This window comes from Rhinopithecus roxellana, chromosome 6, assembly GCF_007565055.1.
Source record: "Rhinopithecus roxellana isolate Shanxi Qingling chromosome 6, ASM756505v1, whole genome shotgun sequence".
Taxonomy (NCBI): domain Eukaryota; kingdom Metazoa; phylum Chordata; class Mammalia; order Primates; family Cercopithecidae; genus Rhinopithecus; species Rhinopithecus roxellana.
The window spans coordinates 117,206,632-117,232,376 of record NC_044554.1 but is presented as its reverse complement, the minus strand read 5'-3'; the positions used below and the strand labels follow the sequence as shown (position 1 = coordinate 117,232,376).

The 25,745-nt window shown below is 37.2% G+C and overlaps 1 protein-coding gene and 1 non-coding gene across 3 annotated transcripts in view; both read right to left on the bottom strand.

The window, feature by feature from the left end:
• RUNDC3B (RUN domain containing 3B) overlaps positions 1-22,217 on the bottom strand; it is a 198,651-nt gene extending 176,434 nt beyond the window's left edge. For both annotated transcript variants that reach the window (XM_010370648.2, XM_010370649.2), the window contains exon 1: positions 21,731-22,217. In XM_010370648.2, coding sequence (XP_010368950.1) covers positions 21,731-21,852 — 122 coding nt within the window. In that variant the 5' untranslated portion in view covers positions 21,853-22,217. The remainder of the gene's footprint in view (positions 1-21,730) is intronic.
• Positions 22,218-25,266: 3,049 nt separating this feature from the next.
• LOC115898503 lies at positions 25,267-25,368 on the bottom strand. The gene has a single exon (XR_004058228.1). It is a non-coding gene; the product is annotated as a small nucleolar RNA U13 (small nucleolar RNA).
• Positions 25,369-25,745: the final 377 nt, after the last annotated feature.

Here is a 25,745-nt window from a genome sequence, read left to right as displayed (position 1 = left end):
ACACAGAAGCTGTCATCTATGAAGAATGGGCTCTCACCAGACACTCAATCTGATGGTGCCCCAATCTTGGCCTTCCCAGCCTGCAGAACTGTGAGCAATAAATTTCTGTTGTTTATAAATTACCTGGTTTAAGGTAATTTGTTAAAGCAGCCTGAAAGGACTAAGAGAGTATCTATTGACAAAACTAAGACTTAGAAATCGCTAATTGTCCCCATTAAAAACAAAATGTGACCTAACTAAATTAACTCCAAAATACTCAAAAACAATAATACTATTTGTAAGGAATTTGAGCTGCAGACTCAAATGCTTTTGAGAGTTTCTGAGCACAAAACAGAATAAAATAGAAAGTGAGTATTAATGAGAAGAATACATCTGTATTAGTCTGTTCTTACATTGCTAATAAAGACTTATCCAAGACTGAGTAATTTATAAAGGAAAGAGATTTAATTGACTCACAGTTCTAACCCTCACAATCATGGTGGAAGATGAAGGAAGAATAAAGGGTTGTCTTATATGGCAGCAGGCAAAAAAGCATGTGTAGGGGAACTCCCCTTTATAAAACTATCAAATCTCGTGAGACTTATTCTCTACCACAAGAACAGCATGGGAAAGGCCCGCCCCCATGATTCAATTACCTACCACTGGGTCCCTCCCATGACACATGGGAATTATGGGAGCTACAATTCAAGATGAGATTTGGATGGGGTCACAGACAAACCATTTCAACATCCAAAGTTTTTATGAGCTTATAAATAGCAAAACCTGCAAATCTGTAAAGTGTACTATATTTTTCCTTTTCAGAATGTTCTTTGTCTGTATTTTTGACTGTCAAAAATCAATGTATTTTCCAAGTCTCAACTCAAATGTCATCTTCTCAATGGAGAATTATCCACCTGCATATTTCTAGCACAAACTAACATTTTATTTGTATTTATTTCCCTTAAGAGACAATTATGATTTATCTTACTGCTATCATTTGTTTTCCATCTTTATCTTATTAGAACACAATTCCTTCAGGCAGAAACATGCTTTCTGAACTATGTATCTCCCTCAGCACCTAGGACAATGCTTTGAACACTGTACTCAGTAGGTACCTGTTGATTTATTTGTAAGCTCTATTTTGAAAGAATAGCAAAGAAATGTTTAAACGTCCTATCACGGCGAGACCCAATATATAGTTTATGAGTTTTAACATGTGTAGATTCATATAATCACCATCAAAATCAGGATACAAAATAGTCCTGTCACCTCAAACAACTCCCTCATGCTCTTTACAGTCATATCCTATAAAGGATGGTATATGAGAGCCTAAGACAGTGGGGAATCAAGATGATAAGGGGAGCTGTTAAATGATTAGAAATAAAAACTATAAAGAAGATAAAAGAGTACAAGCTTTTTTTCAGGTTTTACTCTGATAGTTATGCTATTCAATCAGGACAGAAAATACAGGAGACAGGCATAAAGGGAAATATAGAAAGATTTGGGTTATATCTAGTATTCACCATACTAGAAATTGAACTAAAAGATTTTTTTTTTTTTTTTTTTTTTTTTTTTTTTTTTTTTGAGACGGAGTCTCGCTCTGCGGCCCAGGCTGGAGTGCAGTGGCCGGATCTCAGCTCACTGCAAGCTCCGCCTCCCGGGTTTACGCCATTCTCCTGCCTCAGCCTCCGGAGTAGCTGGGACTACAGGCGCCCGCCACGACGCCCGGCTAGTTTTTTTGTATTTTTTAGTAAAGACGGGGTTTCACCTTGTCTGCCAGGATGGTCTCGATCTCCTGACCTCGTGATCTGCCCGTCTCGGCCTCCCAAAGTGCTGGGATTACAGGCTTGAGCCACCGCGCCCGGCACTAAAAGATTTTAAATACAGGCAGTCCTCACTTAGCACAGCAGTAGAGGACCATAACAATAACTCTGCAAGTTGAAACCATGCAAAATAATCTTTATAATTAAAAATTATAATTTTCCTGTGGCCTTTATAAATTTTTGTCAAAACATTAAAAACTTTCTTACAACCGGTTATATAGGGAAATGAAAAATAGTAAAACAGATTTATTTAGTACACTGTACTTTAAAACATTAGAAACATTGAGAATTTAAGTGTTTTACTTCTTTGTAACAAACTTATGAAGAGTAGTCTGAACAGTGCTTGCCTCATTCTTCTCATTTAGTGTAACTTAAGATACAGCGTAAGCCTCTTTTTCTGTCTTTTTGCAAACTGCCATATTTCTCAAACTAGCTTCCAATATGTTTTCCTTTACACTTTCAATGCTGTGAAATACCTCTGAGAAGCCCTTTAATGTGAAGTGTTCTGTCGGTGTCACTTCCTCTGGGACATTTTCATCCTTTCTGTTGCAACCACTTTCTTCATTTTTTTTTTTTAAATTATATTTTATGTCCTAGGGTACATGGGCACAATGTGCAGGTCTGGTACATATGTATACATGTGCCATGTTGGTGTGCTGCACCCATTAACTCATCATTTACATTAGGTGTATCTCCTAATGCTATCCCTCACCCCTCCCCCCGCCTCACAACAGGCCCTGGTGTGTGATGCTCCCCTTCCTGCGTCCAAGCGTTCTCATTGTTCAATTCCCACCTATGAGTGAGAACATGCAGTATTTGGTTTTCTGTTCTTGCGATAGTTTCCAGCTGCATCCATGTCCCTACAATATTCAACATTCTTTCCTCATTTTTATATCAACATTTGCCTCCACTAAGTTCCCTTGGCTGTATATGTAGATTTTCTTAAATAGGAGAAATGTGCAAATTCCCATGATCAATAATTTATTCTGTAACTCCCTTTATGTTCATGCAAATCTCACTTTAAGCATTATCATTTTCCATTTTTTTTTCTTTGAGACGGAGTCTCACTCTGTTGCCCAGGCTGGAGTGCAATGCTGCGATCTCAGCTCACTGTAAGCTCCGCCTCACCAGTTCACACCGTTCTCCTGCCTCAGCCTCCTAAGTAGCTGGCACTACAGGTGCCCACCACCAAGCCCGGCTAATTGTTTGTATTTTTTTAGTAGAGCCGGGGTTTCACCATGTTAGCCAGGATGGTCCTGATCTCCTAACCTCGTGATCTGCCCGCCTTGACCTCCCAAAGTGCTGGGATTACAGGCGTGAGCCACCACACCCAGCTATCATTTTCCATTTCTTTTCTGTACTTTCATCTCTGCAAGTTGACCAATTCACTGTTTTTGATTATCCATTTTCAGATGCATAGGGACCAATCCTAGACAGACTTTGAAAGAAGTGATATTACTGGTGTCTGATTATGATGTGTATTTGTTAGTTACATAGTGGTTTGTGGACTAAAGAGCCAGTGGCAAAATGTGTATTTTATGCAACTACTTACAGCTGAGTTACAGTGGTAATTCAAATTGAAACCATGTTACTAGGTAAGATTGATGTTACTTAACTAAATTATGAAATACTGGAACCATGCAAAGTAAGAACTGCCTGTATTTATTTACTAATTATAAACAAAATAAATTCATTACATGCTGCATAAAAATATTTTTATGAAAATTGCATTTTCCAAAAGAAAAACATAGCAAGAATAGCACTGTTTACATGTTTGCAAATATCTTTAATGTGTTTAATATAAGACAATTAGATTATATTACTACTTTTTTATTCAAGCTATTATAATAGCACACATTATGCAGCATCTGGAAAACTCCAGCATACACTTGTTAGAAAATGGGAATTTTTAATAAAAAAGACAAAGAAAATGACAATAATAACAACAACAAAAGAGAATGGGAATTTTAAAAGGCAAATAATGTCTTAGAATAGTTAAGAAAGTAATTTTGACCTTGTGGACCTCTGAAAGCATCCGGGTCCAGAAGTACACTTTCAGAAATGCCACCCTATGGCATTCTTGGTGTGTAATGAAATAACTCTCCTATGAAACTCGAATGATACAAATTATACACCATTATATATCTTTGGGATAATTGAGAATATAATCACTCAAATAATTTTCAGTCTTCTTTGGTTCAGATGAATAATCCTCATTGAGAAATGCTCAGACAGATTAATGTTCGACTACACAGTATTATCTACAACAGCAACTGGAGATCAGTGGAGTAAATTATCATGCAATAACGAGAAACAACATATAGGAAGTAACACTGATAAAATTAGTTTTTTGTACCTAAAGGATAGTCAAATTAGATAAATGCCAGATGTAACGCATACTAAATGGATAGAAACAAAAAGATAAACTAGATTTAAAAGGGACTTTAAAACTTTTATTTCCTATGTCCATCTCAGTGACAATACGAGAATAATGCTGCCAATCCTTGGCAAACTTTTAATAAGAATAATCAGTACAATGTGTAGGAAAAGGAAATGAGAAATGTTTCTAAAATGAATAAATAAAAAGCACACAATCTCCACCTCCACCTTTGACCTGAACAGGAGGAAATTTCTGAATGCTTTTCTCTAATCTTCATTCAGTAGAATGGAATAAGAAAGTTAACTCTGCAACCAGATTGCTCAAGGAAGGAATAACCTACTGCTTGTAAAAATTACGCCAATTAAGATAGTAATGCACCTCCATAAAATAAACAGAAATTTATATTTGAAAACAAAATTAACAAAGTACTTAATTCATCAAAGATAAAATCTAGGTTAGAACTCAATTTCCACCTTTAACAGTCGGATAAGATTTTAGTCACTATTGTTCTCCAGGAATAACACTAAATTACCTAACAAGCTATTTACTTTGTAAAATGTAGAGGGAAGAAAAAGCCATGGTTATTACTGCATATATTTTCATATCAAGAGACATATATGGATCAATCAGTGGTCAACAAAATGCACAAATATTTTTCTACGTTACCAGGTTACATTCTTACAGAAGACACTATCTGCGTCATAAAAACATAAAATGTCAAATATCAGAGCACTACATTACTTTAAACTCAACAGCTAACTAAAAACTAAAGCAAAAGCAAAGTCCAAATATCCCAAAGCATATCCTTAGACACAATTTCTATGATTTTCAAGCAGAAAGATATTTAAGGGTGAGAAAGCATTACAAAAATTTCTACTATATCAAAGTCAGTAATGAAGAAAAATAATGTTCTCCAGCTTTGCTTCATCATTCACATCCTGCTCTCCTCCCTCCAACACAACCTAGAACTTCAGAAGGCAAATCAATCCCTTAGAGTCTATGCTTCACTTTCAGCTAACCGACTCTTCCCACTCAATACTCACTTCTCTAAAATCATATAGCTAGTCATGAGTATATGCCAGAGTAATGAGGATCTGTCCTCCATAACACAGTAACTAAGATGTGCTATAAAAATCAAACCTGTAAAAAGAATTTTAATATATCTAAGAAATATCACACAGATGCTGAGCTATTTCCTGATAATGATGACATTAATATTAGTCATCTGTTTCCTAAAACGGAATGATTTTTGAATCATGAAATGACAATTTGATGAATGTCTAAAAATATCAAATCAAGTCTAAGTAACAGCTTTTACATAAAAATTAAAAATCAAAAGTTTACATAAAAGAGACTTACAATTAAGATTTTGAAATGCAGTTTTTGAAAAGTCTCTATTTAAAAAGATTCTCTTTCCCACCTTCAAAGTCCAAGGAAATTTTTGTTAGCTTAGAAATAAGAAAGAATGGGCCGGGTATGGTGGCTCAAGCCTGTAATCCCTGCACTTTGGGAGGCTGAGGCAGGTGGATAACTTGAGGTCAGGAGTTCAAGACCTGCCTGGCCAACACGATGAAACTCCGTCTCTACCAAAAATACAAAAAATTAGCTGGGTGTGGTGGCACATGCCTATAATTCCAGTTACTCAGGAGGCTGAGGTAGGAGAATCACTTGAATCCAGGAGGTGGAGGTTGCAGTGAGCCGAGATCATGCCACTGCACTCCGGCCTGAGTAACAAGAGCAAAACTCCATCTCAAACAAACAACAAAAAAAGAATGATTGTGACTAAAACTTCAAAACCTAAGAAAGCATGAACTACCTTTTTCCCTTTGTCAACATAGCAAGAGAAATGAGAGAGTTACCAAAACTGTTTAAAACATATTAATTACATCCACATTACATTAATTCCTTCCATAGTTCATAGATTTGTAACATAATTATAATTAAAAATAATTAAAAAATTTTAAATGTGAGGACAAATCAAAAATAATTTTCTTAAATGTCTATAGTTTTTATTAGAAATTATTTTTACAGGGAAAATTCATCTTTAATATTTAATGTCCTGCATTAATAATATATATATCCATATATACACAGAGAGAATAAGTAGGAAAAAAATTATATTCCTATCCCTTTACGACAAGCATATATTATTTGGCCATTTATCAAATATGCTTCAGAAAAAAATAAATGTTCAAATGAAATAGATTTTCTTATTATACCATGCTATATCCCTTTACATGGAATTATATCTGAAGATAACTAATGTACATGAAAACATCTAGAATCATCACATTTCAAAACTTAAAAGGGCTCACAAAGGTTAAAGCCATTAATAAGAGTGATGTTTTTAATAAAATGTAAGTATCCAAAATAGGAGACAGAGAACTCTCCACTATTTCAAACCAAATTTACAATATTCCTTATTATATGCCATTGCTTTTAATAGTCTCTAACAGAGGGGTGAGGTAATTATCCTCTGCCATTAAAATAACAGTCAGCATCGATGATCAACAAGAAGATGGCTTCCAAGAGATATGACACGATCCACACCAAACATAATATAAGCAGTGACTATAGGTGATAATAAGCACAATACTCAGAGGTAACTGTTCACTGGAAGACCTATTTGCTCTCTTATATTTTACATCACAAACACAAGAGAATGTTTCGGAATCAACAATTTGCAGGTCTGGGCACGGTGGCTCATGCCTGTAATCCCAACACTTTGGGAGGCCAAGGCAGGTGGATCATCTGAGATCAGAAGTTTGAGACCAGCCTGGCCAACATAGTGAAATCCCATCTCTACTAAAAATACAAAAGTTAGCCAGGTGTGGTGGTGCACACTTGTAGTACCAGCTACTCAGGAGGCTGAGGCAGGAGAATCACTTGAACCTGGGAAGAAGAGATCGCAGTGAGCCGAGATGGTGCCAACTGCATTTCAGCCTGGGTGAAAGAACGGAAACAAAGAAACAAACAAAAAAAGTAATTTCCCTTCTTTTTTCAAATATTATGAAACTTACAAATTCTCAGCCGGGCATGGTGGCTCACGCCTGTAATCCTAGCACTTTGGGAGGCTGAGGCAGGCAGATTGCCTGAGCTCAGGAGTTCCAGACTAGCCTGGGAAACATGGTGAAACCCTGTCTCTACTAAAATTCAAAAAAAAAAAAATTAGCTGGGCATGGTGGTATGCACCTGTAGCCCCAGCTACCAGGGAGGCTGAGGCAGGAAAATTGCTTGAACCTGGGAGGCAGAGGTTGCAGCGAGCCCAGATCATACCACTGCACTCCAGCCTGGCAACAGAGCGAGACTCCCTGTCCCCACCCACAAAAAAAAAAAAAAAAAAAAAAAAAAAAGAATTCTCAAACATCATGTGTATTTTCCTCTTTATTTTCTAATATAATTTTAATCTATTTAAAATATTTTATAATGAGAAAAAATACCTTTCACATATCCTTTAAGAAGAGGTCTACAGACTGTTGTTCACAAGCCTAATGCAACTAGTTGCATGTTTTTGTAAATAAACCTCTATTGGAACCAAAAAAAGTCCCAACCATCTTCCCTGAAATTTGTACCCTGAAACATGATACTCTCTTTGTGATATTTTATTATTTCAAAAAAAATTCACCCAATGTAAAAATCAACTTAAAAATAAAGGAAGAAAGCAGCGCCAGGTGTGGTGGCTCACACCTGTAATCCCAACACTTTGCAGAGCCGAGGCCACAGAGATGGCTTGAGGTCAGGAGTTTGAGCAACAAAGCGAGACCCCATCTCTATAAAGAAATTTAAAAATTAGCCAGGCATGGTGGAAATAGGCTGTTATTCTAAGCAACTCAGAAGGCTGAGGCAAGAAGATAACTTGAACCCAGGAATTCAAGGTTACACTGGGCTATGGTCATGCATCTGCACTCTAGCCTGTGTAACAGAGCAAGACCCTGTCTGTCTCTAAAAAGGAAAATTTTAAAAATTAAATAAAAAGAGATGTGTATTTAAAATATTTTCTCAATCTGTACTGTCAAAATTTATTTTAAAAGAGAATTGTTAATCTAGACACTTAAGGATGGAAATACTCTATTATTAACATCTTGTATTGCTATATAAGCAGACTGATGACAGCAGATTGCCAAACACAAAAAGTAACGTTAGAAGCACACTCTTAAAATAAAAAAGACAAAACTTTCCAAAAAGATTCATCTAAAATTAGTAAGTTATCAAACCAAGAAAACTTCCTATCTTAAAATAAATTGATTTAACCTCATATGAAAGAACTCCCAATTAAAATTATTTTAGTAAAGAACACTTTATATACTTGGATTACATATCCCTTGGGAATCTAATTGTTCTTTACACAAGAACAAATGAAAATATTCAAATAGAATACTTTAACGTAAGTGAGCTTTCTAGTAAGCTAGACATTAAAAGCAGCAATAGAACAATACGAAGAACAGAAAAAAACCATAACATATAGTGTTCATGGTTTATCAACACTAGAATGCTAAGAAAATGAAAGTTCCCAGTTTCTGTCTATGCAAACACACACATCAGCTGACTTATATCACGGACAATCAAGACAGCACAGTATTAAAAATATATATATGTTTTGAAACCAGATATATTTGGGTTTGAATTTTGGCCATGTTATCCTTAACTATAAAATAAATCTAATTTAAATAAAAATTATTATAATTAAAATTTCCATTATTAGTCATAAAGGCTGAATCTAATATTTTTCCTCCAAAAAGCATATTGGCCATGTATAAATTAAATATATTTTCTTATCATGTTAAGACATAGATGTTTTGTGGTAGATTTATTAAAATTTTAAATCATTATTAATATTAATTTTGAGACTAGACCTGAAATATAACAGAAGATTTGGTTCTGTAAATACTAAGATTTAAAAATCACAAAATCTAATGTTAAAGATGAATCTTTGGGGGATACTGTTTTCCTAACCTCCTCTAAAGACAATCACCATCACTGGAGATAATAGACAATAAATCATTTTACCTACCTAAAACAACAAAATATGTGCATTACATCCACTTTCTGTCTTTCATAAAGTATTTTCAAAACAGTATGTATTTTGGAGGATTTGTTTTGAATGTGCAATCTAGTGTCAGAGTGAAAGAGGAAGGCAGGGAAGAAGAGCTCTTTCATTTAGTGCACATTCAGCTGTTGGCCAGCTTTCAGTAAACAGTAGTTACTGTGATTGTTTACTGTCGCCCCCAAATCAGAGTGCATTTTGTTGTTTTGGCTTGTTGGAGGAAGGGTGCTAGAAAATATACCAAATCTAAGCTGAAAATCCTGAAAGGCCAGGAGCAAACTGTAGGTTGTTCAAGACTAACCATGGTTGAAACCCAGTCTGGATTCAGCACAGCCCCTGACTGGATGAAAGCAATCAGCTACTACTCTATCTCTGGAGGAAGATGAACACTAGTAAAGCAAAGTGGGCATTAACCTACACTATTGACCGTGGGTACTAGTAAACTGTTGGTGATATCTTTCTAAAATTGAGTGGTGCATTCCATCTGTTTACTCCACTGTGGTCTATTTCTATTGTATACAATGTTCTTATGAATACTTTGACACATAATAGTTGACAAAAGGGTAAACATGATAGTACTAAAAGAAAAACAAAAGTATTAAAGAACTTAATAAATACTATGTGGCATTCAATAACATTCCAGATGTGACAAAAGATAGGACTACATGACAAAGAAAGGAGTAAGAGAGAGAAAAAACAGACCATAAAAGAAGATATAAAGATAATTCAAAATTCTAAATTAATAAGAACTTTAAGATAAATGTGATTAACATGTTCAAGAGACTAAAAGAAATGAAGGACACAGGTAAAAAGATAGGTTTTTAAAATCAGAGGGTTAGAGTCTATTTTAAAAAATGAAATAAAAATTCTAGAACTACCTGAAATTAAAAACTCATTCAATGGATTAAACAGTAGAATAGACACAGTGTAAGACATAATTAATGAACTAGAAAAAGAAGTCAATAGAAAACATACAAGCTGAAGCATAAAGAGAAACAAGAATAGAAACCATGGGAAAGAATATGAATCAAGTGAGGCCTGGTAAATTTTAACATAATGTAATTGGAGTGTAAAAAGATAATGGAGACACACATGGTGACTCATGTCTGTCATCCCAACACTTTTAGAGGCTGAGGCAGGAGGACCGCCTGAGGCTAGCAGTTCGAGACCAGCTGGGCAACACAGCGAGATCCTGTATCTACAAATTAAAAAAAAAAAAATAGCTGGGTGTGGTGGTGCATGTCTGCAGTCCTAGCTACTCAGGAGGCTGAGTGTGTTTTAGGATAGGGGGAATAAATGGTTCTAACACTATTGAAAAAGCAGTAAAAGTTATAATTTGCATTAGACTCTAATAAATCAAAGGTAACTGCCAGAAGAATAGAAATATATATAAACATATATAAAGAAATGGAATATATGACTCACAAGTTCACAAAGTAAAAAACTGGAATCATGGAATAAATGGAACTATAAAAATATTAATATTTAAGATGGCAAGAAAAGAGAAAAAAGCAAACATACAATGAACAGTAAGATAGGTATAAATCCAAATATAATACTAATAACATTAATTAAAATGGGCTAAATAACTAAAAGACTAAGGCTATCAGACTAGATAAAATGCAAAATTCAATCCTATCTTACCTACAAGGACACTCTAAATGTAAGAGCCCAGAAACGGCAAAAGTGAAAGCAAAAGATGGAAAAAGAGACATCATATGAACATTAATAAAAGAAAGCTATTATAACTGTATTGATAGCAGATAAAACAGACTTCAAGGTAGCAGCACTGTTAGAGATAATGAGGGACATTTCATGATTAAAATGAATCAAACTAATAGGAAGAGACCACAATTCTAAATCGCCATAAAACTAGTAATAAAACAAAATATTTATAGTAAAAATGACAAAACTAAAAGGAGAAACAAAAATCTACAGTCATAGAGGTAGACTTTAACACATCTCTCTCAATACTAAATAGTATACAAAAAAACAAGTAAGAATACAGAGGATATGAACAAGGCAATTAAAACACTAACTTAACTGACATATATAAATCGTGCAATCAACAATGACACAATACACATTATTTCCAAATGCATATGAAATATACGTTGAAATTAACCATATACTGCATCATAAAGCAAGCATCGACAAATTTCAAAAGCTTGAAATCTTTCAGAATATGTTCTCTGCACAACAGAATTCATTCGAAATCAACAAATAAAAGATAACTAAAAAACTTCAACTGTTTGAAAGTTAGACAACAGATTTTTAAATAAACAGGAGTCGACAGAGTAAATTAACAAAGTCCTAACATGAGTTGACAGAGAAAATCAACAAAGTCAAATGCTGTTTTTTGAAAAAGTTGGTAAAATTAATAAATGCCTAGCAAAATAAATGGGGAAAATGGAGATTATAATATCAGGAAAGAAAAATGGGAAATCACTACAGATCTTTCAAATAATAAAAAGACATTAAGAGGATATTAAGAAAAGTCTTAGCAAAAAAAAAAAAAAAAAAAAAATTGACAATATAAATGAAATAGGTATGGTCCATGAAAAACCTACCGAAACTCATACCAGAAGACACAGGAAATCTGAATTGTTCAGTATTTATTAAATGAATTGATTCCGTTACTAAATGATTTCCCACAAAGACAATTTGCGGTTCACATTGCTTCCCTGGTGAATTCTTCCAAATGTTTAAGAAAGAAATAATAACAGTCTTACACAAACTGTTCTACAGAACAGGGGAGGGAAATACATACATACACACACACACACACACACACACAAACACACACACACACACACACTTCCCAACTTGTTTTATAAAGCCAAATAACCTTAATGACAAAACCAGACAAGAACATTATAAGAAAGGACAATTACATACCAATCTCTACCATGAATAAATATGCAAAAATCCCAAAGAAATTATTAACTCCCTGAATGCAAAGATATTTCAAAAAGACAATACATCACAACTCATTGTTTTTTTATTCCAGAGTGGTTTAACATGCAAAAGTCAACATAATTCACTATGAAAACAATAAAAGGGAGAAAAATCATGTTTACCTTGAAAGACCAAAAAAAAAAAACTTAATAATACAATAATCAGCACCCATTTATGATAAAAAATATCAGCAATTTTGAAATAGAAAAGAACTAAGAAAAACCTACTGCAAACATCCTATTTAATAATAAACTTTTGAATGTTTTCTGCGACACTGCATTAGTGGTCCTAGCCAGTGCAATAAGACAAAAAAGAAAAGCCATAAAGATTGAAAAAGGAAGAAATAAAATAGGCAGATGACATGACTGTGTACTCAGAAGAAAAATTTTTAGCTACAAAAAATCTGTTAGAATTAATAAAGAAATCTGGTAAGACTGCTAGATATAGACCAGTATTTCAAAAGGTCAAGTTTATATCGATAAACCAACAACCACAAGAAAATGAAAAGTTTTCAATGATTTCAGTTACCATAATATAAAAATATATCAAATATGCAAGAATAAATCTAATAAGAGATTTAAAATATCTATATATGCAAAACTACATTATTGACAAAAATTCTAGAATATTTAAACATATAAAGAAATAGATTATGTTCATGGGTTGCATGTAAGTCTTAATATTATAAAGATGACAGCTTTCCCAAAACTGATTTATAGTATCAGTACAAGCCCAGAAAAAAATTTTAACAGAAATTGACAAGTTGATTCTAAAATTTAGTTTGTAAAAGGCCAAGAATAGCCAAGATAATCTTGAAAAACAAAGCTAGAAAACTTGTATTATCAAACATCAAGGCATAATATAAAGTTATAGGTATTATTTTAGTATGATACTAGCTCAGGATAGACAAATAGACTATTGGAAAAAAGAAAGTCTAGAAATAGACCACAAATTATCCAGTCACCTAAGATAAATGTGATGCTTGAGTGTAGTGGAGAAAGTATGGTTGATACAGTTTGGCTATGTCCCCACCCAAATCTCATCTTGAAATGTAGTTGCCATAATCCCCACATATCATGGGAGGGAGCCGATGGGAGGTAATTGAACCATAGGGATGGTTTCCCCCATGCTAGTCTCATGATAGTGAGTAAGTGCTCATGAGAGCTGATGGTTTTATAAGGGGCTTCCCCCTTTGCTTGGTTCTCATTCTTCTCTCTCCTGCTGCCTTGCAAAGATGGACATGTTAGATTCCCCTTCCACCATGCTTGTAAGTTTCCTGAGGCCTCCCCAGCCCTGCAGACCCGTGAATCAATTAAACCTCTTTCCTTCATAAATTACCCAGTCTCGGATATGTCCTTATAGCAGCATGAGAACAGACTAATACAATGGTCTTTCCAATAAATGGTACCAGGTCAGTTGATTTTCCTTAAGGGAAATATTGAATCTTGACCCCTGTACTTCACACCATAAATAAACTACAGATGAATTGTTGATATAAATGTAAAAATAAAACAATAAAGCTTTAGAAGAAAAAAAGAATATTTTCATTACTTTGGAGTAGGCTGGCTTCTTAAAGACATTACAATAAACATTAGCCATGAAGGAAATGTATGGGCCATTTTCCAATCAGAAATTTCTATTCATCAAAACGTACTACAGAGTGAAAAACAAAGCCACCAAATGGAAGACATTTGCATTACACATATCCAAGAAAAGATTCCCATACAGAATGTACAAAGAACTACACAAGTAAAATATAAACAAAAAGCAGAGATTCCAGTTGCTAAGTGACTTGAATTAACATTTCATGAAAGCAAATCTCCAAGTGGCCTAGAGACTTACAGAAAGGTGCTTGACTTCATTAGACATCAAGAAAATGCAAACTAAAACCACCATGTGACACCCCAACAGACATAGAAGATTGGCTAAAATGAAAGAAAATTTCAAGCATTAGTTAGGATACAGAAAACTGGAACTCCTACACACACTGCTCAGTAGTATGAGTGCTGGTACAACTCCTTTTGAAAACTTTCATATCTACTGAAGCTGAATATCTGCATGCCATATGACTCATCAATTCCACTCCAAGATAATATCCGACAGAAAAATGTACATATTGTCACCAAAATAAATATGAATGAATATTTAGTTAGTAGTAATCAAAAAGTGGAAGCAACTCAAATGACAATCAGCGACAGAATGGAAATATTGTGGTATATTCATCCAATGGAATAAGACAGCAATGAAAATGAACAAAGTACAGCAACATGCAACAAAACAGATGAACCTTGCAAACATAATGCTGAACAAAATAAGCTAAACATAAAGTTATATACCATAGTATTCCATTCATTTAAAATATTTAAAAAGGCAAAACAAACCATGGTGTTAAAAACCAGGAGAGTAGTTATCCTTAATACGGGTATGAACTAGAAGAAAGCAAGGAGGAGGTCTTGATATTTGAATGGTTCTTTCTCTTGACCTGGGTGCTAGTTACAACATTGTGCCCTACCACAAAAAATGAAAGTTATGTTATGTATGCTTTTCTATATGGAAAGTATAAGTCAATAAAAATTTATATTAAAAGAATAGTGGCATAGTAGAGCTAGAAGTAAGGCTAAAAATATTATCACAATGTCCTACATATCTCGTAGAGGTTGACTACAGACTTGACACTAAGATTTCTAACAGCTGCATGGTAAAAATATGAAGTTGTCAGTTATACATTCATTTGTGTCCAGTAGATACAAATATATCAATTGCTTGAAAATACAAATTGTTGGCACTAAACACAGAGATTTCTCACAGAAGTCTTCACAAAAAAGAAGCCCGTTTTGATATAATAATGTCCTTGACAATAACTTCAAGACCCTCTGTGACAGATTCTTATGATGACCTTCAATGCAGACTGATGGAATCTTTCCAATATATAACTGGGTAAAAGCAATTGGGGATAGAAGAGTGTGGAGCAATGCAGTCTACATACCCAATTCTCTCTGATGCTTTGGACTGACCCAGGGATATATTTTATAAACCTGTAAGAGGGAATAGAAGAGTGGGTAAGCTTCAAACATTCCCCCTTGAATATCATCTCTCAACTGAAATTTTGACAATTATCAAGCAGCAGAGTTAAAATAAATACCCCCTAGTAAAGGACTGGGGGATAGCTAGTCTCTGTTGTCAATTAATATGAATGCAGTTTGGTTGGGGGAAGAGATAATGACCTTTTGTGAATGTTGAAATGTCTACTGTAGGACTAGTAGTTTAAAAGAGGATCATCCTACCTCCATTGTAAGCATCTACTAATTAGAGCATGAATAATCCTTAGAAATATTTAATAATATTGAACCTGCTTCCAAGGTATATAACTAATGCTGAATCCAAACCCAAAGTTCTACTACATATAAAATGACTAAAAGAGCTTTAGCCAAAAATATTATAATCACTATAGCCAAGGTATGAATAGTCTTATGAGGCATACTCAAGCAAATAGTAAAAAAAAAAAAAAAAAAAGGAAATCACTGGATTCAAAGTTTGTTTGTTTTTTTTTGTTTTTTGTTTGTTTGTTTGTTTGTTTTGAGACAGAGTCTCACTCTTTCTCCAAGGCTGGGGTGAAGTAGTGCAGTCTCGGCTCACTGCAACCTCCACCCCGGGGTTCAAGCAATTCTCCTGCCTCAGTCTCCCGAGTAGCTGCAATTACCGGTGCCTCCCACCCCACAGCACACCCAGCTAATGTTTGTATTTTTAGTAGAGATGGGGTTTCACCATGTTGGCCAGGCTGATCTTGAACTCTTGACCTCAGGTGATCCATCCGCCTTGGCCTCCCAAAGTCCTAGGATTACAGGCGTGAGCCACCATGCCTGGCCAACAGATTTAAAGTTCTTTAAAGGATTATGCTGCAATCTGTATATGGTTGGTCTGCCCCCATCAAATGACATGTTGAAATTTGATCCCCAATGTGATGGTGTTGGGAAGTGGGGCCTAGCGGGAAATGTTTGGGTAATCATGGGGGTGGATACCTCATGAATGGCTTGGTACTCACCTCCCAGTAGTGAGCCAGTTCTCACTCCAGCAAGGCTGGACTGGTCTCAAGGGAGAATGGACCAGATCCTAGAAGAGTAGGTTGATACAAAACCAGGATGCCCCTTGGGTTTGGTCTCTCTTCACATCTGCCTGCTTCCCCTTTGACTCTCTCCACCAATGTCTGATGAAGCACAAAAGCCCTCACCAGAAGCTCAGCAGACGCTGAGGCCACGGTTCTTGTACAACCTACAGGACCGTGAGCTAAATAAACCTCTTTTCTTTATAAACTACCCAGCCTCAGGTATTACTTTATAGCAACACAAAACAGGATAAGACAGATTTTATTGTCATTAATATTCAATAACATTTCACATATCTGCATTTCTCCCACCAAGTTCAAGCACAGAATAGACAGTTTTTCTGATTAGTTAGCAACTAGAATGTTAAGAAGTTCAGAGTTCTAAAGCTCACTAAACTTAACTCAGGCCTCTGGGTGCTTTTAAAAAAAATTAATAAATAAACATTTGAAAAGTTTAGTTACATATTTTCCTAGGTCACAACAAATTATAATCAGTAAGTCAGAATGGGAAGTACAAAGAAAAGAACTGCTAGAAATAGAAAGAGTTGTAAGAAATAACAAATAACTTGATAGGAAGAAACAGAAGGATGCAAAAGCTTAAAGAACTCCAAACACATAATCTTCTGGGGCCATTTAGGCAAAAGCTCTACATGCCACAAGAGTCTCCAAGGACAACCACTGCACAGTGGGCATAGTCATAGAGGCAGATTCAGAGTAAAGTCATCAATAAGGATTACATTATTCTATGTATAGTCTTTTTCAAGAAGGCAGGGAAAAGTGTAATTATTTTTTTAAAAGCAATTCCTCCAAAATATTGTAAATACTATGTGTTGTGGATTAAATTTGCACACTTAAATAAATCTCAGTTATACAAATCCTGCACTCCAAAATAAATGCTAAGCACTACAGTTGATGGAGGATTTTAAACTTAACTCCAATATTAGTTATGTATAAAAATATAAGCTTCTCATTCCCTGACTATAATGGAAAAACTGAGCTGCTAATGTAATTTGAAATAATATTCAAGTTATGAAATATCATGACCTATAGAAAACTAAGACTATGCATATGTTATTAAAAACACTTGAATTGTGAAATCATCATTTGTCTCCACCATGCTTATCACAATACTCCTTATATTCCTCTTACTAGTTCTTCCTAGCCACAAAACAGGAAAATTACGACTTTGCATGGGAAGTTTCTCTTAAAAGTATTGACTTAAAAGTTTGACAAGTGTTATTTAGAAATGTTTATATGTGTATATTTTAATAATTTGCTCATAAGACATTGTTAAGTCATAGAAAGAGAATTTAGATTTTAATTCTCTGCCACCAAAACTAAAATCAAAGGAATATATAAGGTTTTCTGTAAACAATGAAGCTTATAAAGGACAGAAGAATGACTAATATATGATTATGGATAAAAATGCAAGTTTTAAAAATCTGAAGGGCTTTAACAACTTAATTTTCTGAAGTTCTTTTTTTTTTTTTTTTTTTTTTTTTGAGACGGAGTCTCGCTCTGTCGCCCAGGCTGGAGTGCAGTGGCCGGATCTCAGGTCACTGCAAACTCCGCCTCCCGGGTTCAGGCCATTCTCCTGCCTCAGCCTCCCGAGTAGCTGGGACTACAGGCGCCCGCCAGGTCGCCCAGTTAGTTTTTTGTATTTTTAGTAGAGACGGGGTTTCACCATGTTAGCCAGGATGGTCTTGATCTCCTGACCTCGTGATCCGCCCGTCTCGGCCTCCCAAAGTGCTGGGATTACAGGCTTGAGCCACCGCGCCCGGCCAATTTTCTGAAGTTCTAAACGATAGAGAATATACAGGGAAAATACTAGTTGGTTCTCAGAGCCAAAGTCAAGTGTATGAATATTTTGAAGTTGAGTGTGTAAGATTTGGAGTCCTCAAATGACCTACTATCTCTTCACCAAAATCCATGAAAAATATGATAAAACAGTACTTATCTGATGAAATAAGGACCATGCAAATGTTTTTAGTGTATGACATGTAAATGTTCACTAAAAAAACTGATGAATTACATATACATACACATATACAATCACAATGAGCCAAAATTCAGGTCAGCTCTTTATCTGACTATCTTACCTATCCAAACAACCCATTTTCAAAGTTCAAAACCATATACTGCACTTGAATAATGCTTTAAACGTAAAGAATTGTGTACTCATATAATAAGACCTTAAACTTAACCTGAGATAACACCTAAATTGTTTAAGGGGTAAGGTAAAACATTACTGTGTAAGTATAAGTGGATACACTAGAATGATATATGCTAGTGACTTTTTATTTTTTTGGTTTTGCAAATGGTTCAGTTTTTCCAGAACATCAGCAGAGAATTACAAAATGAAAGGCAGTCCAAAATGTTTTTGTTTATAAAGAAAAATGGACATACTTAATTTAGTTATAATAAACATTTATCTTATCATTATTACCCTGCTCATATTTGGAAAAATTCAAAACTAAATATAAACATATTTTGCTTGGAGGCCATTATTAATTTTAGGCCTATAATTGAAGGTTAACAGTGATGTAGTCCAATATTATTTTACAGACAACAAAAATGAACAAATGGAAAGGCTGCATGGCTTGTAAAAGTGCACACTAGTTAATGATAAAGTGAACCTAGAACCCAGTTATATTTCCACCAAACCAAATCATCTCTGATTTGAGATATAAAAATAAAAAAAGAAGCCGGGCGCACGGTGGCTAACGCCTGTAATCCCAGCACTTTGGAGGGCCAAGGCGGGCGGATCACGAGGTCAGCAGATGGAGACCATCCTGGCTAATACGGTGAAACCGCGTCTGTACTAAACAGAATACAAAAAATTAGCCAGGCGTGGTATAGGGCGCCTGTAGTTCCAGCTACTTAGCAGGCTGAGGCAGGAGAATGGTGTGAACCCGGGAAGCGGAGCTTGCAGTGCGCCATGATAGCGCCACCGCTCTACAGCCTGGGCGACAGAGCGAGACTCCATCTCAAAAATAAAAAATAAAGAAACAAAAAATAAAAAAAGAATTCATAAGAGACATGAGTGAAATACCCAGGGTTTGGTGACTCTGGAAAGTAAACTAGCAATAAATGCATAAATGCTGCTTTATTCATTTTTCTTAATTTGTCATGCGGCTTCTTAAAATGTACACATGGCCTATAGTGACTTTCTTCCAAAAAGTAAAAGTCATTCAGATAAAGCCTATCATATAGACCCCATTACTACACATGGATAATTTACATGCACCATCAACCATTTGGATCTGAAGATCAGCCTTAATATTATCCATATAAATAACTATACAAATGAAATCCAGAGCAGAAACCGCAATTTATTTTAGCTATTACACTAAATCTATGTGTAAACTGTAACTAAAGTTAGCATATACTCATTTCACAGTGGAAAATAATAATGTAAATTACAATAATGAAAACACAACTAATACAGAGAGTTGTCCCCAGAAATCAGTGTGACATTCCTAAAATTTCTTAAATATAATTTAAAATTTAATTTAAATAAGGTTGAAATACAAATCCTTTTCTTTTCAACTGTCTCTGATAAGGGCACAAATGGTCATCACATGATCTAAAACCAGTCAAGATAAAAATGGAGAAGCAAAAGGAACAGTAGCCATCATTGAATTTATTCATTCAATAAATATTTTTTGAGTATCAGATGCTATGTCGAGAATTTGAAAAAAAAAAAAAAGACTAAGCAAAAAGCAGATAGAATCATTGCCCTTGTGAAGTTTAACAAAAGCTGATAGAGCTTTTATTAAATGTTACCCCCCAATAAGCACTGTATACGTTGAAACTACCCTTGTTTTTAAAGCAGTTTTTAATGTCTGTATATTATGGTTAAGAAAATCAGCCTTGCTTATTGTTCCATTTACCCACTTTAAAAATACTTACCTATACTTTAAAAAACCTAACAGCCTATTTGTCTCAAAAAGTTACATCCTAGACAGTACAAATGGTAAATTAAACAGATGCCATATTACTTTACCACTTACAAAGTGCTGTAATAATTACATACACATATACAATCACAGTCAATGAAGAAGGTCTTCTTGCTAGATAAACATTTGTAATAATCCAAGCATTTTTTTAAAAGTCACTGTGAGTTATTGCATTTAAGTCCTGGAATTATAATCTGTATTCCACTTAAGATGCTAGACACATTTTCACACAAGAAAAATACCGGAAAAAATACGGAGAAATTACAAAGGAAGAAAAAGTTTCATTATCATCTGCTTCTTAAGAGGAATATCTCTAGGTGATGATTAGGAGTCTGATGGAAAAAAGTAATTTTAAAACAATGGTTCAGAGAAGTTCCTAAGAAATTGATGCTTAGGGTTTCAATTTTTCTTAATACTCAGATATAAGACTTAAAGGAAATATATCAGCATGTTAAAAACCAGTTTTCTCTGAATACTGGGCTTATTATAAACAGTAGTTATTTATTTATTTATTTTTGATGGAGTCTCCCACTGTGGCCCCAGCTGGAGTGCAATGACGTGAACTCAGCTCACTGCAACCGCCTCCCGGGTTCAAGCAATTCTCCTGCCTCATCCTCCGGAGTAGCTGGGATTACAGGCGCCCCCCCACCACGCCCGGTTAATTTTTTGTATTTTTAGTAGGGACGAGGTTTCACTATGTTGGCCAGACTGGTCTCGAACTCTTGACTTCGTGATCCGCCCGCCTCAGCCTCCCCAAATCCTGGGATTACAGGCGTAAGCCACCGCGCCCGGCCCAATATAATTATTCTTTTAATGTTTCTATATTTTTCTGAAGGAAATACTACATTTACCGTTATAAAATGTTAAGGAAAGGCAGGCCTTAGAATAAATAATTGACATAAAGACTAGGTATCCTCCACAGTCCCACTCTTAATAACAACTGCAGAGCCAGAACTAGCACTGTAGCTGAAAAGTGGATAGTACACACACGCTCACACACACAATGGCTGGCATGTAGTAGGCACTCAACTAACATGTGTGAAATGAAATGGGTGAAGATAACGTAAACAAGCCAAAACAACGAAATGCACTCTGATTTGGGGGCACCACAGTAAACAATCACAGTTACTACCACTTTATCAAAAGCTGGCTGACAGTTGAATGGGCATTAAATGAAAGAGCTCTTCCTCCTGCCCTCCTCTTTCACTCTGACACTAGATTGCACATTCAAAACAAATCCTCCCCCAGCCCCGCCCCAAGCTCTACCCTCAGATACCTCCAGCACTGGAACTGACACAAAGTCCAGGGCTGCGGCGGTGTCCAGACCCGGGCCCCTGTCCAAGGAGCTGCGCGCTCACACACTCGGCTGGCGCAACATAGGCGGCAGCAGCCCATCATGCCCGGGACCCCCCAGGGACCCGCGCGCAAGCCCAGAGGTCTCAGCCCCGGCCGGAGGCTGGTTCCCCTCGCCCTGCGCTGCCGTACCTGCACACGGTGATGAGGTTCCTCCTCTCCACCGCAGCATTGCGGGAGCTCAGGCTTTTCTTGCCGCCTCCACCGCCACCGCCGCGGATCCCGCTCAGGCCCCCCAGGCTCCTGGAGGCCATGGCGGGCTTACCCCCGTGCCCCTTTTGTCTCGTGCCGCCCCGCACGCCCCCCACACCTGCTTAAGGGTGTTCTCGCTCGGTCCGCGACCGTGGGGGCGCGGGAAGAATGTAGGAAAGGAGCCTGGAGGAAGGGAGGGTGTGGAAGACAGCAGGGATTCGCACCCGGGGACTGACGGCTAGCCCTTGGCACCGGAGCTCCACACACAAGCACCACCTCCGCCCTCCGCGCGCCGCCGACTGCCGGGCTGCGCGTGCGGGTCGGCGCTGGGCGCTCTCCTCCTTCCCGAGGGACCTCAGCAGACGGCGCGCGCGCGAGCCCGTCGGCCCCTCACGCCCAACCACCCACACTGCGCATCCACTCGTGCCCCAGCCCAGGCGGCAGCAACTAGGGCCCCGGCCTCGCGTGCGCAGCCCCACCCTCTCTGCGCCTACCAAATCAACGCTACCCCCGCCGGATCCAATCGCGGCACCGGAGGGGCGGGGCCGGCCGCGCGAACCTTTAAAGCAGAGGGCTCAAGCCCCGCCCCGACGCGTGGGCCGCTGTCAAGACGCCGGGCTCGCTCTCGCAGCCCGTTAGCTGCCGCCAGTAGCCACGCAGGCTAGCCGCGGGGATTGTGGGATGCGGGGCCCCACAGTGCTAGGGGCAGATTGCCACCCCTTGCCTGGAGCCAAGCTTTAACGGCTGATACCTATTTCCGTGGCTGCCGTAGTTTCAGTGTCTGCCTAGAAAGCAGCGCGCCGGCTCCCACACCCGACCCTGGGCCTGACTACTAAGAAGGGAGGAGGGTTCCTTTTGTCCTGACGCCCTCCCAGGAGCTAATAAACAGCAACACAATGGCCTGAGGAGAGTGGGGGGAATTGCTTGTAGAATCTCCTTCTTGGCGCGTGTGGTGGCGAGATTTCTTGCCCCTCCACACCATGTCGCTTTCATCTCAGCTTCCAGCGCAGCCCGCACCCAGGACTGACCGCCCGCCTAAGGAGGAGCGCGGTGCCAGTGTAGAGTCTTCTGGCGTCCTGGGCTCCCGGTCCGGGACTGGGAATAGTAAGCCCAGGAACGACGCGGCCTCGGTCCAGACGGGCTGCTCCCTCAAGAGTCCTGGAGCGCCCTCCTCAACGCGCGTGTTCGGAAGCGCCCCCTTGCTAGAGCTTCTCACTACCCTCCGCTTTACCTGCAGGAGAGTCCCGGCTTGGGCCAGGTCCTCTGACTCACCTAAGCCTGCTGTTTACCTCCCTTTGCACCAATATGCCCAGATTTTAGAGTGCAATCCTAAATGACTTACTCTCCCTGTGGGACCTAGCACAGTGCTGCACACAGAACAGGTTCTCAATAAATGTTTCTCAAATTTAATTTGAAGTCACATTTGACATGATTTTTACTGAAATTTCACGGCTTCAGTGGCTCCAAAATCCATGTATCTTCCACCTCTGATTTTGAAGTTTCTGTCAAAGAATGTTGTAGAGTATACAGTTTTGTGTGGCTCTCTCTTTTTCTTATATAGCATCCCTACTAATACAGGACATACTGTTACTCTTGAATGTTTTAACAACACGCGTTTATGTAATAAAGCTGTAAATTCCTAATTTCTGAGGTTTTTAAAGTTTAAAAATATGTGTTTAAAATAAAGAATCATCCTTTTCAGCTACCATATCTAATTTTATTCTACTATTCTGTTTGGTAGAATAAAAATATATGGGCCAGGCGCGGTGGCTCACGCCTGTAATCCCAGCACTTTGGGAGACGGAGGCGGGCGGATCACGAGGTCACGTGTTCAAGACCAGCCTGACCAACATAGTGAAACCCCCCCCCATCTCTACTAAAATTACAAAAATTAGCTGGGTGTGGTGGCATACGCCTGTAGTCCCAGCTACTCGGGAGGCTGAGGCAGGAGAATCGTTTGAACTCGGGAGGCGGAGGTTGCAGTGAGCTGAGACTGCACCAGTGCACTCCAGCCTGGGCGACAGAGTGAGACTCCATCTCTCTCTTTATATATATATATATATATATATACACACACACACACACACATTCCTCTCTCTCTCGCTATATGTATATAAAATATCTCTGTCTTAACTAATGTGCTACCATAAATATTCATTCATACGTTAAAATTTTAAGAAAACAATTTAGTCAGACTTTACACTTTATCTTTCAAGTTAATAAAAGCAGGGGAGTTTTCTGTATATGGATGTTTGTGACTAGTCAGCGCACTTCTTCCAGAACATTACTTGTCTACTCTCCTGTGACACAGAGGCTTATAAAGAGTTTTCTTCTCCTAGGAGCTACAACTTAACTTGTCTCTTCTGGATAGTCCAACAGTTCGGGTTCAGAATTAGCCATCAGGAAACAGATGCACTGGTTATGCAGGCAGTCTCAGCAAAATATTTGCACTGGCAATGACAAATACTACTCTAATGTTGTTATTATTTAACCACAGATAAAACTGCAGAAGGAAAAGAGTGGAAAGCCATTAGTTATCAAGAAAATTCCTAAAACCCCATGCTTGGGTGTGTCGTGAGTGGGGGAGAGAACACACATGCCTCTGAAGCATTTATCAAGAAGATAAAAGTGAGTGATCACGACAGAATGAGAAAAGTGAGATGTTACTATCCTCAAAATTGACTTCTAGCCTCCAGTACATTTTCATATTTGCACTGTGAACTATGACTGAAAACTTAGTAAAACCCCATCTTAAATGATGAGGTAATAGTGTTATTTTTCAAATGTCACTCTTAGTGGGATTTAGTTGACATATTGGTACTTGCTTACCAAGACTGCCATAAACAAGCTGTGTTTTTGTTTTGTTTTGTTTTGCATGTATGGCGTGTCATTACACTGCCACATGGGGGCCTTATTTGATAAGGCTTTTCTCACTTATCCTAAGCAGTATGTCCTGGGTCTCTTTCTCCCTCTAGATTACTAATCTGGATATTGTCAATCAATTTAGTCAGTACACAGCATAATACTATTATAGAGCTCCATGAGTTCCACATCACTTTTTGGATTTCTTTTGGCACCTATTTCAATTATTTTTATTTATTTAAGCATTGCACAAAGGTTATTCAAAAATTTCACAAAGATTCACGATAAAAATTTTGAAAACAGTAGATACGTAAATAAACTTACAGGAATTCCATAGAACTGAATGGGCAGAACATATCCATTCACCATTTCCCCAACTTCCTTCTTCTAATCGAAACAGACAAAATTACAAGTGCAACATATAAAATGTCCTCAAATATAAAATACTATAAAATGTAAATATAAAGTGCTATAAACCAGAGAGATTACCAAACCATAGTTTATTCTAGTCTCAGAGAAGTGGACTTTTTAAATATGCCATAAACCCAGCATCTGTACAAAAGAAACTAGAAACATTGAAGACGTAATTTTTTAAAATTTATATTTTACTTTGACGTCAGATGGGTAATATGCTGACATCATAACAAGGATTGAGTGAGGCACATCTCACATGTGTGTGAAAGTTCAGTCATCACGCTTATGAACCACAAATGGATAGATACAAATTTTTTCAAATCCACAAATCAAGTATCATCATAAGCAAAATCAAAAGCAAATGAGACCGAGAAAACATTTTTAAAACTCAAATCATAGACAAAGAGCCAATTTCCTCTATAAAGTACTCCTGCAGATCAGTAAGCACTGTTTCAGTGGTAAATGAAGGTGAAAGGCAAATTCCAGTGAGTAAAAAAGTCAGTGGGAAGTGAGTATCACACAATCTTAAAAAGTTCTGAAGGGGGAGAAAAAAAGAGTGGTGGTATGGGGGAATACTGAACAGAAGGATGTTGGTGTTTTATTGCTATTGTATCATTATTTTTCACAGAAGTGACTTGAGCATATTTTAAAGCTGATGCAATGAATCTACTGGGAGGGA